We start from the raw sequence: 18,102 nt of genomic DNA, 5'->3' as shown, positions 1-18,102 counted from the left end.
ATGGATGTGGAAAAGGATTGGCCTTTTTCTCGTGTACAAAGGAGCATTGGAGGGACTTCTCCGTGTTCAAAGCTGGATTCCCAGGTTTGCACCAACTTTCCTGAAAGAGCAACTGGCAGAGCTGAATTGAAATGAGTGGAAATGAGCAGAATTGAAATGCTCTTGTGGATGCTGATGTCATCAGTCATCATCTTTGTTCCAGAACTCCTTGCTGTTACTACCGACCAAGAAAGGCAGGAGGCAAGAAGGGTCTTCTTGCCACCCATAGCAAGTTTAGGATTGCTGAAGCGTGAACCATACAGCATTTCTTTTCCTAAACACAGTAAAAAACCAAATAGCCTCACTTCTACTCTTTCTGAAATGCTGTGTGTACACACCTAGTCACTGTTGACTAAAACTCTTTTTCATGACAATGTTATTACTCACTGTTGACTAATTGAGTATTACAGAAAAGGCCAGCTGCAGCAGGTCAGGGATAAGGAAATGCCATTCTTGAATTTTTTATTTCTGTGGCAGAGACACAGAGAATTTGGTTTTCATTACACACACAGCTTTTAGCTTTCAGTTGGATCAAGAGGAGAGGGCATTCATCCATCTCCACCATTTCAGACAGGTCTTGATCTGCAAAACTCTTTAATACTTTCACACAAGAAGAACTTCTGATCACTAGACTTTGGAGGTAGACTAAATGACTGGGATCCAGCTAAGTCATAAATCTGGGGGTTGGGAAGACCACCCTTCTCCCCACAGGCATCTCACAGTGTGAGAGCATGCTAGATACAAGATGTTAAAGCGCTGCACTGGTACGTTTATCTTCTAGATGGGTTTTCTGCAGCCCTGTGGAGCAAGCATTAACATTCCTATTTTTGAAGTGAAGGAAAATGAAGCAGAAAAAGAAATAGCAGGAAACTCTTGATTTTCTGGGGGGAAGTGGGAGGAAGGAGGTGAAACAGAAGCTCAGAGCAGAAACAGCTGTAGTGACGTAAGATGTGCCATGCTCTTTTTTACTGCCCTTTCAAGAGGGAAAGACTGAAACCTCCACCACCTTACAAGCCAAATACTCGGATTGATGTCAGCTCACCTAATACTGGGGAAGGGAAAAAACGATCTGATTTTGCATCGAAGCGGGTGGGGGACTGGTACGATTCATTCCAGCAGCTCTTCCCAGGAAAGTGGGTGCCTCCCGCGGAGGGAGGAGAGGCAGCTGGTGAGAAGGGGGAACCTGCTACGGAGCCAGCACTGTTGTGCCTGCTGTGCCGGTTCACTGCAGCCTAAGCAGACTTTCCGTGCCCAGAACCGTGCCCCAAAGATGCTACTGTGCCATTAACGTGCCCTTGTTGTGGTACAGAAGATTTTCTGTCACCAGTGCCCTAATAGAGTTGCTCAAATCTGGTAATGCATTAGCCTGGCCTGAAACAGGGTGTGAGGCGTGCTTGTGCACACCCTGCAGTAGGTCTGGCAACATGTGGATTTGTTATAGCCAAAGGCAGAACAGCCAAGTGGGGGGTAGAAATCAGCCCCTAGTGATCTGTAGCAGGATACCCAAGGGTAAGTGGCAGGTCTCTGGCTAGAACACTGAACAGACGGGAAGGCAGAGCTGTTGTCTGGGCTTTGCATCCTGCTTCTCCATGTGGGACCTCAGACTCTTCGACCTCTCTCCCTGCTTCCCCCCCAACATGAAATATCAACCTATTAAGTAGTTCAGAGCTATATTATTTAATGCTAGATCTCACTGGAGGCTGAGGAGGTACCATTTGCTCTGCTTAGACTCAGTTCACAGTGAGTAACTTACTGGTTGGGTACAGTCTTTTTTTCATAGATCGGCAAGGAAAGAATTTTTCAGAGATTTGGTCACTATCTCAAGTAATTTGATAACTCTGTCAAGTTTATTCTAGCCAGCAAACTGTGTAGCAACTCGGCAACTAATTCTGTAAATCTGTATCCACAATCTTAAGAGTCTTTTTTCAAAATGGATGTATGTTCTCCAGGGGTTCATCCTTGTACGTACATTTCTCGTCTAACAACCACATGTTTATTATTAGTTTTCTGTTCTTGTTTGTCCGTAGGGGCTTAATCCAAAGAACAGAAACACCAGCAAGATGGATCATGGGACTGGGACTTTGGAGATCTGTGCTCAGTTTTTTGATCTAGCAGGACACCCCCGTAGCTGCTCTTGCTCAAACCACTGGGTGAGATTCTCAAATAGGCACCTAGTGCTTGCTTATTTCTACAGGAGGGAGTGAGGCGCTTGCATAGTTCTGCAGGCCTCAGCTTTTGTTCCCCTTGTGCAAAATAATGGTTATAATAATACTTTCTTTGGCTGACTGGTCTGTTTAGATTATGTTAGCCACTCTGCAGACGTAGCAGAGAGACAACAGGAACTCCCTTTCAGTGCAGAAAGAATAGTAACAAATCCAAAATCCACTGAAATCATTAGAAGTCTTCTATCTTGGATCTTGCCCTGTGTTTTTAAGATCAATTTTCAGCTAATATTTCCTGCCATTGAATTTGTGAGAATACTAAGGAAAGGAGCCGTGAAAGAAGGACCTGAACAGATGCAAAGAGCATTCTTTTCTTCGATTAACAAGTATCTCCCAATTACTTTTTTTTTTTTTTGCACAATTTGCTGAATGTTAGTTCTACTTCTGCAAAAATGTGGGTATCCCAAATGACAGCTGACAGCCTTGCAGACTGTCGTCAAAAGAACTTACTATCAAGGTAGTGGATAAAGTTATTAAAATATTGCTGAATTTACCATATAAGGCATATTGGATTCAAAACCAAGCTGGTCTGTGACTGTCAGTATGATTTAACAGATTCCATGCAGGTTCCAAATCTGCAATACTTTATTTTCCTGCCCCTGATTAAGGTCTTGGATCCATACAACTCGCACATTTAATTGCACTCTTCTCAGTTAAAACACGTCTTTAATCAAGTGCTGGGCAGCCACAGTTAGCACAATCAGATGTTCTAACGAAAGAAAGAAGTTGTAGGTGTTGCCAGCAGAGCTCACACAAAGCACGCTGAAAAGGCAGGCAAGCTGATGGCTGGAAAAGTTTCTGTCTCTTCTCTTCTCTTTAATCACTCCTCCCCTCTCCTGCTGACATTTTCTAGCTCAGTAGAAGCTGCCAAATCGCAGATGGTTGTGGGGCCTGCGTGAATCAGAGTAAAACAAGGAAGCTAGTATTTGTAGGAGAGATTGGAACAGCAACAAATAAGACTGACCTGATTATTCAAGCATGGTTGGACGTAATGCCAAACTGCATCTTCTGATATTTGCTGTGTGATTTATATACCAGTATATACTGCAGAATGCAGTCAAAAAGTGCTGCATTGCCTTTTTTCTCCTCTGGTGTGAATCTAGTAGCTTTCTGGTGCTCTGAATCTGCTGACTTCTGAATTTTGCTACAACAAATGCCTCAAACACAGTTTACAGGGGGCAGCAATACCAAACCAGATAATGTTTGCCTACATACTCATAGGTATAGATATTTTGTGACCAAGATTTGTAATTGCTAGGCAACTAATATACCATTTTGATGAAGATGTGATATTGCACGCTGGGACTTGTCGTTTCAACACCATGTCAGTGTATGGAAGTAAAGGATCCACACAGTGTTGACAACAGCTGGTTCCTAGATTCACTCCGAGGTCACTTTTGCTACCCTTTCTGGTGCTTTGTTATTGAAGGTTCACGCTGGAGAAAAAAGTATGGATATAGGTTGAGTGGCTTAAGTTTAAAGACCAGAGGAAGAGGAGAGGAATGCTGGGTCGCAGGCAAGACTCATCAAACACTGCTTCTGCCCTCCTGACTCTCTGGCGATAGAATAACCTCCCCCAGGAGCAGGACTGCTGCTGCAGTACGAGCCCAGCTAGACCGTGGTAGCAGTCAGCAGTGTCGTGTGCTCTGGGGGAAGGAGAGAGAAAAAAACCCCAACAACCAAACAACAAAAACCCCAGAAGTAGGAACATGAGTTAATTTGTTCTGAAGATAATGTTTGTCCTGCTCTTGGTCACAGGAATATGTATCTGTGCACATTGATGGATTGGCCCTTTCGTATTTTTTGGATGGAGCGCAATGCCATTGTTCCCACTTTGTAGCTGGAGAGCAGAGGCACAGAGAAACCCATGTTTTAAAGGCATTGAACTGTGTAATTCCAGAGAATTCTCATGGGAGTCAGGTTTCCAAACCAAGTTTCAGCATCTGGCCAGCTATTGTCTTTCCTCCCTCCCTCGCCAAACTGTGATTACAGGGTAGAGAAAGAGATTGAACCCACACCTCTCACATCCACCATTATAGCTACAACCCCACCAACTAAGACTGGGATTTGGTCTCTTATGAGAGAGAGAATGAGTGCAACTTCCAGATTCACTTTCTCCGTCTGGGTCATTTTATGTGCTTTTAGTCATGTTTCTTTTTATTCAAACTTTTTTATCCAGTCCAATAAAATGGTCCCAAACTTTTCAAGCATCCTTTAAGAGGAATTTTGCCTTGCCTCTAACTATGCTTTGGAATTGCCTCCAATACCATCCTGTCCTCCCAAAATAGGCAGGACTGAACAATGCGTTTTGGATAAGAAACTCTCCCTGGATCATCAAATGACACAGAACATATTTCATACTGTTTTCCATCCCCTTCTTTTTGTATTCTGACATACATCAGCTCTTTCCACCACTGCTGCAATTTGGGCAGAGGTTTTTGGTGGTTCTTTATGCCAACACCAAGTTAATTCCTAACATGGATTACAGATGCCCTGGGACACATCCGCACAATGAAGTGGAGCTGGGGCATACACTGACCTGAGAGATGCTCAGCCACCGAATATCACTTTGTGGTTGTCTCTGAGTCGCTTCAACACAACTTAGTCATAGAATGAACACCTGGGTCCCACTTAGCGAGCCCTGCAGGTTCACGTGGTGCCTCTGGAAGATGATTTTCAAGAAGGTCCAGATGTTCACTCGCAGGCAGTGAAATTGCCATGTCTATTTGTTACTCATGTGGTTAGAAAACACACATACAAAAGAATAATCTTTCCTTTCAGAAACCTGTCATTTTGTTTTGTATAGCAGTGGGCAGCAAATGCTAATGAAAGACCAAAAGCCATCACACGGGCTAAATGACATGTCTCTTCATGCAGCCAAATTTAACTTGCATTGAAATTCATGGGATTTTTGCCCATGACTAGTAGAAATACTAGAAGATCCTCAGGGTTAGACAAACAATAAAACTACATAGAGAAAAATCTAGCTGAAAGCTGCACTTGAAATATATACGTAGAAGTTAGTCCTGCTCGTAAGAAGTTCACTGGCTGGGTTTGCACAGCTGCTCAGGGGCAGCCCCTGGACGAAGCACGGGGCTGAGTTCACCCTGCTGACACCACTTGCCAGTGGGAACTCCTCGGGATGTGGCTACAAGGAAACCCAGATGATGCTTCCAAATCTGAGCCCCGCGCTACGGCAGCTTCCCTGGCATACCTCCCTGCCGTGCAAAGCATCCCACGGCCCCGTTGCCTCTGGTAGCGGCAGACCACAGGTGGAAAGGAGTCAGTCCTGGATCCTACCTGGGAATAATCTCCTTAGCTCTTCCTAGAAGAGCCACCTGACATGGGGCAAGTGATGGTTGAAAGGAGCCTAAGATCAAGCCAAAAACAGGGGTGCAAGTTCAGCCTGCACAGGTACAAAGTAGGTTAGCCACTGCTCTGAAACACACTGTTATGAAATTTTTTGTGGTACAGTCTCATTAAAGTTGCTACTTTTCTTGTTTAGTAAAATATAATCCTCTCTCCCTTTAAAAAAGAGGATAACTAAAGCATGCCAATGCAGTACACAAAATCCTGTTTGGTTGGACCTTGATCCTGTTTAGTGCTTCTGATCCCTGGCTTCATTAAAGAATTGTTTAAGTGAATAATTTTGTTTCAGTAAGTGAACTGTTCTCTTAGATTACCAGAGAGTATTTAGTGTTCTGCCAAGCTAGGGTTAAGAAAAAGATGCCCTTTAAAATGGTGTAGGCAAAATAAAGTAGGAGGGTAATCATACACTGGGTAATTGTTTAAAAACATCAGAAAACTAAGAGACACACATTTTAGTGTGAGAAACACAAATCTAGTTGAGTACTTTTTGGAGGCACCAGGGGAGATTTGGACTGCATCGTGCCAGACACATACAACCACACATTGATCAGAATTTGTGGGTGTGAACAGTGTACAGCATTAAATGGACAAGACAGAGAGACAAAAAGAAATGTTTATCCTTGTGCTGAAAGTTCCTACCATAGGCAGAATCAAATAGAAACTATCGCTGGAAATGTTATAACCAAAATAAGTATAACTACTGCATCTCCAAACACTCTAGTGTCATTTATCACACCAAGAGGCATCCTACACCCTGCATTTCTTATAACTGTGCAGACAAATACTGAAAGACATTTTACTGCAAAATGATATAAATCTTCTTCCACATGAACTCATAGGCTCACCAAGGTCGAGACATCAGCAATGGCTCATTTCTGAATGACTAGGTCATAGCAGAGGTACTAACTGGTGTCTGGTATTGAAAGTATCATGTGGGACCACCTCCTAACATTGTGTGTTTACATATTTACCCTGGCAATGCTATTTATGTAGCTGTGCTCATTCTGTACCTATGGGGCCCTGTACTGTCTGTGAAACTGGACAGCTTTGCCAGCAATGGAGGGGGATGTCACCAATTGACTGTGATAGTTTAGCACACCTGGTGCTTATGTGGCATGTTAGATTCCCCAAAGCACTGGGCAAGCAGCGATCTTGTGTGAATTCACATTTTATGTCAGAATAACCATTGGACATTCCTAGTAAAAGTGTAATTTGGTACCTGTGCTTGCTTCGGGTACTTGAGTACTACCAAGACTTCACAAAGCAGGGGGGAAAACAACTTTTGGCAAAATGGACATCCCAGTAATGCACAGTTTCTCTGTAAATCAGGGTCCAGACATTAGCAACTCCCCAGGCCACAGTCACAGTCCGTAATCATAACAGTCAAGAGGTACAGACTGAGAGCAAGCCAACCTCCTCTTTCTCAAAGGCAATGCTATTTTGGGATCCAGCCTGCCAATAATGTCCTAATGGATATTTTCAGGTCCTGCCTTCTGACGTCTGTAGCTCACTGGCAGGAGCGGGTTTCCTCTCACCAAAGGGCAACTGTGTCCAAGAGACAAATAGATCTGCTTGGTTTATCTCTGAGGGTACCTTGTGTTTTGGTCTTGACCGTTACCTGTTTCTCTTGCTGCCTCTCAACCTCTCTCTCCATGTTTCTCTCCTTGTCTGGCAGTTGAAAAAAGCAAGAAAGCACAAGCAGTGTCTTAAAATTTCCCACTTTAGGAAGACAAAAGGAACTTTATACTATTAGTTGCTGTAGGCAACCTCCATGTAGATGTGAATGCTCTCCTGGAACACCAAATATGTTCTCCCTCCCTGCTTTCCTCCTCCCAACAAGTCATCCTCACCAGCTGCCAGAAAGCATTAAGTGCTCTGGAGAAATCAGGGAGGTAAATGCTGCTATGGAAAATAGATATATGAAATTATAATAATTACCATTGTACTTGCCATATTGCAGTATATAATTGAAGGGAGTTTTTTTAAAGCATTAGCCAAGCTTTTAAATCTCTTAGGAAAGAAAGATAAACCATGCACTTTTCTCAGTGTTTATCATCACTTCATTACTGAAGAGGGAAAATGGCTGAAAGTTAAAACTATGTGCTTTTCCCAGGTCCAGTTCTCATTAAGTATCAGTATGCAGTGTCTGGATTTTGTTTACTCGTGTTCTGAGTATTTGAAGTCTGCGGGTTGATCATGTTCTGTGAAGGTTTTCCTGAAGCTCATATGGACATGAGGTCTCTGCCACATGACTAAAGTGTTGGTTAATTGCCATGTGCCACCTGGGTATCACTAGTAATCCTCTGTGTACCAGTTGCTAGTCTGCCATATATACAAGGTAATGCAACATAGCTCAGACCGTTCTGAAAATAAAACATGGTACCCGAGGACTGCAGTCAGACCTAACAATGCAAGGGTTAGGAAACTTGAGGGTTTTTCCTCTCTCTGCCACTCATCTGCTGTGCAACTTTGGGCAAATCACTTTGACCTGTCATCTTCCTCTCTTCCCTTTTACTTTTCTTCTCTCTCTTGTTTACTTAGGTTAAAAGAATGAAGGATCATACGCACTTGGGATCTCTAGACTTCCCCATACAAAGGATTCTTATGTTTGTCGGGGTTTGCATCCAGCTAGGATATGAACATTTTGGTTCATACGACCTTAGAGAGCGCTCAGACAGCCATATATGTAAGCAGGGAGAGTTCAATGAGGGGATTACGTATTAACTGCAGCAAGACCAGTGGATGGTACAGTGCCTGAGCGCAGAAAACAATAGCCATTAGTCTAAAATATTCCTAACTGAATCTGACTCCTAACTAAACAACTGCTGTGAGTCACAGCAGTTCTGCAATGTAAATACTTTTCTCAGAGACAATAAAATATAATTGGAGTCAGCTTGTTGTTATTGATTAGAACATAATGCATTAGAGAGCATCCTTTTCCATACGCTCTATTTATAGTGTCTGCATCATGGAACAGCCGTTACAGCTCTTCCATCCTCATTGCACAATCATGAACAAAGCATTAAACATGCATTCCTCTTAGCACATTAACTCAGGCCTGTCAAAAATGACAGGGACTAAAGTCAGTCAGAGAATTTGGCGTTTAGCATTTCTGTAAGAATCTATCCAAGTAGAGTGAAATCCAGGGGAAATGGGGTGTGATTTAGCAAGGGGTGTTAGCTTTCTCTATATGGGGTGTGCTACACGTTGAAGACATGGTATATATGTTTACACCGCCAGAAATATTTCCAGGGCAGATGGCACTACATGAGTCCTTTCTCCCTGCAGAAGTGGCTCTGTGCCCAGCTCTGCAGCTTTTGCTCCACTCCCTCTGTGAACCTGCAGTCCCAGGAGAGCCTTTCTTAAAGAAATTTGCTGTGGAAAGCAAGGCTTGTGTTCTGCCAGACCCAATTCACTTTAAACTGTAGTCAGCCGAATGAGGTACATACTAACAGGCACATAAGCAGGAAAATACCTTTAGGCTAATGCAGTGCAACTGCATGCACAACTAGAGAGAAACCAATGTGCTGACAAAATACTCTTCCTACCCCTTGCTTTGAATGCCATGGAGGGTTCGACTTTGAGACTGCTGTCTTCAGAGCGGTTGCTGCAGGGTGGTAATAGTGCAGTATCACGCAAAGCCTCTGATTTAGAGTCTGCTTTCTGCAGAGGACACGGGCAGTTGCCATCTCAATGAGGTGTACATAGGCTGAGACTGATGCTATGCCGGCATGATGTGTTCCCAGGGGAAATAGCAACTGTAATGCTCTTGAACAAGTCTATTTGGTCTAATGTTTGGAGTAACCTCACAGAGCCCCAAAGGTGAGGTTAGCAGATGCTTATGATCATACAGAACCCTCCTTCGTGATATGAAGCAGGTAGTTAATAATCAGGCTCCCAACTGAGCAAAGCACGTAAGCACATGACTGACTGCTTGAAGTTACACATGTGTCCAAGTACTTCACTGAGCTGGAGACGAAGGATGGAAAAGGTGATAGCAAAGGGAACATTCAACTGAAAAAGAAGAAAAGCAGCATGTTACTGGAAACGCTCGTGACAATTCTTTCAAGTTCCTATACTCAAGATATAGACTTTATTTTGTTCCTGCTTGCACCCTAGCACAGCTATGCAGAGCTAAGCGGGAGTGATTCACCCTGGAGGGGTCTCTGTTTCAGTGGAAATTACTTTAGGAGTGTAATCTACTCTGATTGTTAGTAGTAATTGTGTACTTTTCTGGCAGAGAAAGTGAGTAGTATTTAAAAGTGAGTAGCATTTAAAAGTGAATAGCAAACAGCAGTGGAAGAAGACCTACAATAAACTCCGTGGTTTACTAGCCATGAGCAAATACAGCTTGCTCCAGATTGTGCATCCTTCTGCTACAGCAGACCCCGGACCTCAGAGCACCACAGAGCAATGTACGCCTGCTATAAATAGCCACCGAGGGCTGTCTGAGAGTCTTCTGAAGGTACTAAATATTTTTGCAGGACTAGGTCTTTCATTTGTCCTTCATGGTATGACACAACATGAAACTCTATTGCTATGATACATTAACTTGGATATTTTGGGGCTGGCTGTCATTTAGAGCAAAATAGGCAGTAAAAGCACCAATCAAGCTGATGCAGAACTTATGTCTACTTCAAGGTCTTTCACACCTTCTGCATCATGTAAAAAGTGCCAACAGCAGCCACGTTCCTCAGTGACGTGCTTGTCACGCCCTGAGTTCCCCATGGCCTCGGTGGTGCCTGGGAGCAGGACCATGGAGCAGTGCTCCTGCCTCCTCCTTGCAGGAGCTTTCATCCCACACCTTCAGTGACCATGGTCCATCATGAGCTTCTAGCTGATAAGGTGTCTCCAGGGTGAAGGCAAAATACATATCCAGAGGAAAGAATGCATGTCGTTCCCAGTGCACAGGACAATGTGCAGGAGGGGACGCAGGAGTGGGTAAAGCCTGCTGGATCATCTCACATCAGATTCCTGTGGGTCCCAGGAGAACGTGGGGGTCCCACTCCTCACTACCTGTAGTACATGAAGTTACGCTGAGCAGTCTGCAGAGCCGTGTGAAAGATGAGCGTCTGTTGCATCTGCAAAGAATAGTTTGATGCTAGCAGTATCTTCTAGTTTGTGAAAAGGCAGGCATTATCCTTTGGTCCATGTGGTGTGGGATATGAGTTTAATCTTAAGCACTATATTGTGTCAAGAGGTGGCCTATAGCAGCATAAGAGTGTGCTAGAGAGCACACCCAAATTGCTGTACAGAAACACAGGATCTGTACAAACACACAAACTTTCACAGGGCCACTAGCCAAAGGACATATAACTTCTCCAAGGGATCACAAGAGCGTTCATTGTTTTTATGGGCCAGAGCTGGGTTGACTGCATGGCTGTTAACTCAGACAAGCCAAAGCTGTCAACCCCAGAAGCTCCTGCTGGCCCACTGCTTGACACAGAGGACATATTGTCCAACAAGAGCTGAATTTTTCATAAGCTGCTCCTCATGAACCTCCTTGTAGTGCCTGAACTCGTGTGGAAAGGGCAAATACATCCTCGGAGGCTTTCTGTCCTGCTGCTGCTTCCCTGGCACCTGATGGACTGATGGGCATCAGAGCATGCAGGAGTTGAACGAAAGAGAAGGTCACCCGAAAGGAAGCCAAAAGATCAGGCGCTGTTCCAGGCATGGCTGCTGATGTATAAAATATAATCCAGCTGGCATGCAAACCCTTCTAGCTGCCAAACATATCCCATGAAGAGCTCAGGGTGGTCTCCAGGGCTGGACCACTGAAAGGAAAAAATGCACTAATGGCAGCAAGATGGGGAAGCTTTGCCAAGTCAGGACAAAAATCATGTGTGTACCAGTTTCCATGCCTGTGAAGACAGCTCTGTTGTGTCTATGAGAAAGGACCTGCAAATGGACATGGTCACGCACACATATGCAGACGTTTAGCTCAGGCACGCGTGACCCAAGACCCCTCGCGCAAGTGTCGCCCTGCGATGCCGTCGGCATCAGACGGGGCTGCTCACTCAGACCGCAGCGTGCACTGCTGCCAAAGGGGACTTTACTCCCAGCTGCACATTCCCAGCGCTAGGAATGCTTGTGCCCCTGCCTGGCAAGCAGGATCTGGGAGAGGTCCAGCTGAAAACCAACCCAGAGGGAAAAATCAAGACTCACGGTCAGTCTGAGATGCTCCCTGACTCAGTTTGCCGTGGGTCCCCGCTTCTGCTGGTGACAGCGCAAGGGAGGCTTTGGAGATGTGTGGCAGGGCCAGTCTTGTCCCTTTTGATAACAGCGTGAAATCAGATCTGTGTAACCGCACATGAAACCCCAGGCTGGTTCATGCAGGTCAGACGTGGAGCAGCATTCGAGGGTTTGTTTCAAGGAGACTGTTTGTTTATATCTGGACTGTCTTTCTAGACTAAAATAGAAATAAGCATTAACCATGAAGAACTTTATCCCCCGAGGTACTTAAATGAATTTAGGGCACTTGAGAGCCCAGTTGCTGGCTGACGTGGCTTCTCTCCCTTCTTCCCTTCACCCACCCCTTCCCAGCCATGTCCTGCCCCCCTTGCTGTAATGGCTCTGGGGTCTGCAGAACCCCATGCTGATCGGTTCAGCGTGTTAAATCCTCAGCACATTAACCCATCCAAAGAAAATGAATTCTTCCCAAGCAGGCCACGGTGCTGGCATGCCTTTTGCACAGCCTCTGACAAACACCAGAAAGGGGCGGAAACACGGGGGTAAGAGCAGAGACGGCGACGGTCTGCAGGTAAACCAGCGTAGGCTCCCCTGTTGGGACGACGGCCCCAGAAGACAACAGTCACCTTTTGGTCTGAAACTGTGCATTTCCTGACCTGTTTTGTGAACCGCAAAAATAGTGAAAGGCAAGTTAAAGGCTAGCCTTTGACCTTACTAGTGCTTTGCAGTTAGTTTTGAGTGAAGCGATTGCAATTTAAAAATGCAGTGGATTTGCTTTCTTGGCTTGCTTTCTCTTGGTGGCCAGCAGACAGGAGGTGTTGACAAGAAATGTCTCATCCAGCTGGAGCAGTTGATAGATATTCGGGATCATCTCCTTTGGGAGGAATAATTACATGAATCACCTGTCCTTCGGCATGAACATCTTTAGACGACAAAGCATGAAGCCTTGTTCTCCGGAGCACAGTTGGAAGGAGCGGGCATTCCCCCTGCTCAGCACCCCTGGCCTGCCACGCCAGCGAACTCTGTGCCCACGAAGCCCCGTTTCTGTCGCCTCCCAGGAAGACCCGTGATACTTTCTCTTTGTTTTTTTTGCTGTCAACACACATTTGTCTTTAGCTCATACGCTCATCCCAGGCTTGTGACTCGGCAAACTTCAGCACCACAACATGCTGCGCAGCCTTCGCTGGTCGCTCCGCTGTGTTTTCCTGAGGTTTTGCTAATGGCAGCTGGTGGCTGCTTCCGCCGAGTCAGGAGAAGCGCACACCACATCTCTGGTTTGCAGTCGTGTCCCTCCTGTAGTCTTGTTTTAGCACAGGCAAAACTGCCAGGGCTTGTGGACTCTTGAAGGCAGATCTTCAAGAGGTTGATTTCCTGATGTCTCTTCTCTGCGTAAGTCCCCTATAGAGGGAGGGGAACAGCCCCGTACAGCCCCTCTCCCTCTCATATATAAGGCAGTGATTCACTCTAACGCAGCAAACCCGTTCATGGTCTACACAAGGCTCAGTCCTGCAAGTATCTCATGTCTGCACTGGGCAACACTGAGGTTAGTACTTGTGTTCTGTTTCATGTATTTTTTTCTGCTCTTCAACTTTTATGATGGTCTGGATCGCTCTCTCATTTGTTCATGCCCGGTCCGATTGTTTTCTCTTTAGGCTACACTTTGTTTCTTTCTGTTACATTTTTGTCTACCAGGGAAGTGTCATTTCCAGTTGCTCCTTTCCCTAATTCCACGTACAGCCCTGCATATCCCTCTCCCCATACACCCATTTGTTTGCTACTGGCTTGACCCAGACTGGTCACCCAGTTTCTGGGAGCTGTTTTCAACTACAGCAAAACAGTCTGTACAGACTTGAAATGTCAGTACGTGCACAGACTTGGGACTGCTGGTAATGGGCATTCAGAGGCCAGAGAACTTCTCTGAAACTCAAACCAACTTGGAGCCAACAGTTTTTGATAATAAATTACATAAAGAAATAAAATAGTATTTGAAATTTAGAAGCATGTACATTTACTTTTCCAATATTTTCCATTTACTTTCATTTTTTTCCTGCTCTCTTCTAGAAAGACATAAATCTGTGAACTAATGATCAGTTCTGGCCCTGCAAAGACTGGGAATTAACATTATGGGGTGTGTTGAGGGCATTACCTAGGAGGAGTACTCTGACTGTGTGTGCACATGTCTCTGCATGTGACAGGCAAGTGACGGTGTGGTTTCACCAAAGGTGGCAGATGCAAGCCTTGCATTGTAACAGAGCAGATTTTCCCTAAAAAAAGGTTCAGTTCTTGTATATAGAAACATCCTAACTACAGACATTTGCATTTTCAGGTTTTGTCACTGTTCATGCTTCCAAAAGAGAAAAGTAACCCCCAAATCTCTAAACAAAAAATACTGTTATAAATATTGCACTTTAATTTTCTGAGTGCTCCAGGGACTGCCCAGTGTCCCACTCTCCTGGATTATCAAGCCTCACACCAACCTGCTAGACTATCTTTCTGGTACCAAAAGGATGTGAGAATAAAGGTGGTGAGTGGCACTGGCAATACATACTGTGCCCAATCTGAATTCTTGTGTGTGAAAGAATAACGAAAATATTTATCTGCCCTCAGTATTCTGATAATTCATTAATTCGCGTTTGTATTGCACACCAAAATTCTGTGGTGGGAGGCAGGACTCTGCGGTTACCCTTAGCAGTAGTGGCAGGAGGGGTTTTAGCCATGCAAGAGGGACCGGTTTGGTGGCTGACTGCAACACCGTGCCTGCTGCTCTCATGCCAAAAACTCGAAAGTTCAAAGGTATTTTGAGGGTCGTGTTACTTTGGCCGCTTCTCCCCATCTAATATTGAAATCTGATGTGTTTTTTGGAAGAGGCAGCTTCCCCTAATCCGGGAGGACTGTTTTCATTATAAACAAACCTCTCGCAGTAGGGCTGGAGCCTGCACCGCTTTGTGCCTGTTGGCTCCAACGGCGGTTCCCCGGGGCGGCACGGAGGTGGAAAGCCAGTGCCAACACCTCCGGGCAGCAGTGATTGCTCCGGCATGGCAGCAACCCCCCCGGCAAACCGCCTGGACCCCGGTGGCCCCGTGCAAATCCCATCCCCCATCGGTGCCAGCCCCACCGGAGCATGAGTTAATGTGGGGGGAGAGTGATGGAGCGCTGCTGGATTGGGACCCCAGCTCTGGTGGCAACTGAAGGAGGCACGAGAGAGGGCTGGGGGTGGTGGATGGAGGCAATGGGGAGAGGGAAGGGGAATCCTGCATGGAAAGCCCCTGGGAAGATAAATGGGGATGGAGAAGGGATGCTGGAGGGTGGCTGAGCAGAGGGACAGAGAGCTGGGGGACAGGGTAAGGACAGGGGGCTAGGAAGGGGAAAAGGTGGTGACATGGGAAACCATGGAAAGGAGGGCAGAAGAGGGAAAATAAGGAGAGGATGATTTCAGAATCCTGGGAGGGGAATCAGATGCTGGGAAATGGAAGGAGCTCTCTGGCAGGACAGAGGGACACGGGGAGCGGGCCAGCATCAGGGCCAGCAGGAGGACTGATGGGAAAGCTGTGGGCAAAAGAGAGATGGGGCAGAGAAGAGGTGATGGGGAGAAGGTGAAGGCAGGCTGGACTTGGGGTAAGAAGAATCAGGACAAGAAAGAGGGAAAGAAAACATGCAAGAGGTTAATGTAATGGAGAAAAATGAAGAATGAACATCAAGAAGCAAGGAAGTGCCCAGGACTTTTAGAAATATCAGTTCATTATTCTTGTTCCAGCCCAGTTTTGAGGGTGACTCTTGGGATGGGCTCGGGATGGGTTTAACACAGGAGCCTGTGTTAAACTCTGCTTTTTGGAAATTTCCTTCCAATAGTCATGAAGCAGGATGCTTGAAAACTGGCATGTTTCCTATAACACAGAGGAGATGGAAGGAAAGAAAAATAATAGACTTGTCCATAAAGACAGTAATTACAACCACATGCTCTTAAAGCAGAACTATTTTTAAAGGATATCATCCTAGTATTTTTCTTTATTAACTGTCACTGGGGAGGAAAAGGACCGTAGTGTAGTAAGGAATTAACCAAGCTGTGTTTTCCGCACAGCCTGCTGCTGGACGGACTAGTGCTTGGGTGCTGGAGGATAGGTGCCCGTGGATTTACGTCGTGTGGTAGCAGGTGGGGAGCCGAGGTGCAGTTTCACCAGTGGTTTCTAGCCAGCCTGGTATTGCAGTGCTGCTGGTCGGGCTGCGCTCCTGGACCAGGAGCTGGGGGGAAGGATGAGACCCTTTCCTTGCGGGGAGCAATGCCCCCCCCTACTCTGCCTGGGGGACCCCAGATTCCTGCCGGGCACCAGCCGGCTGGGAAGAGGCTTGTTTCTAGCCAGTTCTCACTGGCTTGGCTTCTTCTGCCTCAAAGGATGAACAAAAGCAAGGGAATTCAGCCCCGAAAGCAGCCAACTCTCCGCGTCTTCTGGTCCTGCCAAATTCTCGGAGCAGAGACTTTAATTGCAGGCGAGCAGTAAGGCTGGGACCGGAGGGCAGTCTTTCCAGGTCTTGCTGTCACGAGCTTCACAAGGTGCCTACCTGATAGAGCGATGCTGCTTTTAATCCTTAGCAAGCTCCTCAACCCCGAGCGTTTGAATTTCAGCTGCTCGGTTCACAGCTTACCCTATTTCTGGCACAGGGAAGGAAAGGCCGCCCACAAAAAAAAGAGATGCACGTGGGGCTGCCCGTGGATTTTTGGCTCATTTCTGCAGCTGCTGATCCTTGAAGGCTCTCTGCCAAAGCCCCGAGGGCAGAGGGCCGGCGGCAGGAGACCTGCAGGAGCTGTGCCACTGGCACCAGTCGGTGCCACGCATACTCCCACCCCAAACCCTGCGACCCGTCCTCCCCGAGCCCCTGCCCCGCCGTCGGGGGTACGTCTGCTCTGTGCCAAGGACAGACGGTGAGCGGGGCTGATAACAGGGTGGAAAAAGCCTTCCCCGTCTGGCACCGACGACTGCATGGAAGGCCACCCTCCCCAGCTGCACCAGTGCCTTTCTCCTAGCGCCCATGGAGATGGACACCCCTAACAAAAGCCACTGTGTTTTAGCACCCCGGAGTAAAGGCTGTTGATGAACGGGTTCAGCAGATGGCACAGGCTGACACCACGCACTGGAGCTCCCCTCCTAAGGAATTTCTCTGCCCTAACATGTGTTGAAAGCTTTAAAAAGCATCAGCAAATACAGCGGTTAAGTACTCTCCTGCTTTTTAAATATCTTGTTTACTGCATGTGACATGACAGCCACATCTTAAGGTCATGTCCAGAGAGGTATATATACTAGCATGCACCAAGGGAACTGCTGTGCAGTAGCCCTGCAAATGTACTAGAGGGGTGGCGAGAAGCGTGCCTGCGACGCTGCGTGGGGAGGCATTTGCCTATGGCAGCAACTCCATTAAAGATAGCAGTAAAGTAAAATTCTGTAAAAATCAGAAGCGGCCGAGCAGCAAGCTCTTTTGGAAATCAAGCTGGAAGAAATGGCATTTGTTCCATGAAGATGTAATGAAAATCACTTAACAACATAAAAACAGAGCATGCATTTGATGAACTCTATTGAACATGAAAAAATAGTACGAATACCTGGCACTAAGAGTAAAAATTCTCAGCATATTTGACTCTTCAGAATCTCTGCTTACAGATGTGAAAACAGCTTTGTTTACTTCATAACTGTCAAGGTTATAATGTCTTAAAAAAAGCCTCCTGAGATCTTCATCTGGTTTTATAGGTCTTTCCTTACTGATGTGTTCTTGGGAAATGGGGTCGGCTCTGGCATCTCATCAGAAATAGACTTGTATTGACTGAAACAGACTGTAAATAAGCCTGCGTACAAGCAGGCTGTTTCTTGCCACCGTCCATATGTTGTTTTGGGTTTGTGTGGCAGGTTTTGGTAGCAGGCAAGGGGCTGCAGGGCCGGCTCCTGGGAGAAGCTGCTCGAAGCTCCCCCGGCTCCAAGTCGGACCCGACTCTGGCCAACACCGAGCCCATCAGCAACAGTGGTAGCACCTCTGGGAGAACGGATTTAAGGGAAACCTGCAGCAAAGGAGGAGATTAGAATGTGAGAGAAACCCCTGTGCAGATACGGAGGTTGGTGAAGAAGGAGGGGAGGAGGGTCGCCGGAGGAGGGGATGCCCCGGCAGCCCGTGGAGGGGAGTGGGGGAGCGGTTAAAAAAGCTCATACCTGCCAATGTTCTTTGAGCAAGTGGGAGCTGGCAGAGTTTATTGGTGTCAGACTGGTTTCGGGGGACTGGGGAGGTTTTGATCTGGTACTAG

At 46.3% G+C, this 18,102-nt stretch overlaps 1 protein-coding gene across 1 annotated transcript in view; it reads left to right on the top strand.

The window, feature by feature from the left end:
• The window catches only part of KIAA0408 (KIAA0408 ortholog), a 32,611-nt gene extending 17,667 nt beyond the window's left edge, over positions 1–14,944 (top strand). Inside the window, exon 5 of the mRNA XM_049817683.1 lies at positions 14,744–14,944. Within this exon, the coding sequence (XP_049673640.1) occupies positions 14,744–14,944 (201 nt within the window). The remainder of the gene's footprint in view (positions 1–14,743) is intronic.
• Positions 14,945–18,102: the final 3,158 nt, after the last annotated feature.

Source organism: Accipiter gentilis, chromosome 15 (genome assembly GCF_929443795.1).
Source record: "Accipiter gentilis chromosome 15, bAccGen1.1, whole genome shotgun sequence".
NCBI classification, from domain to species: domain Eukaryota; kingdom Metazoa; phylum Chordata; class Aves; order Accipitriformes; family Accipitridae; genus Astur; species Astur gentilis.
This window is presented reverse-complemented; position numbering and strand designations above follow the sequence as displayed.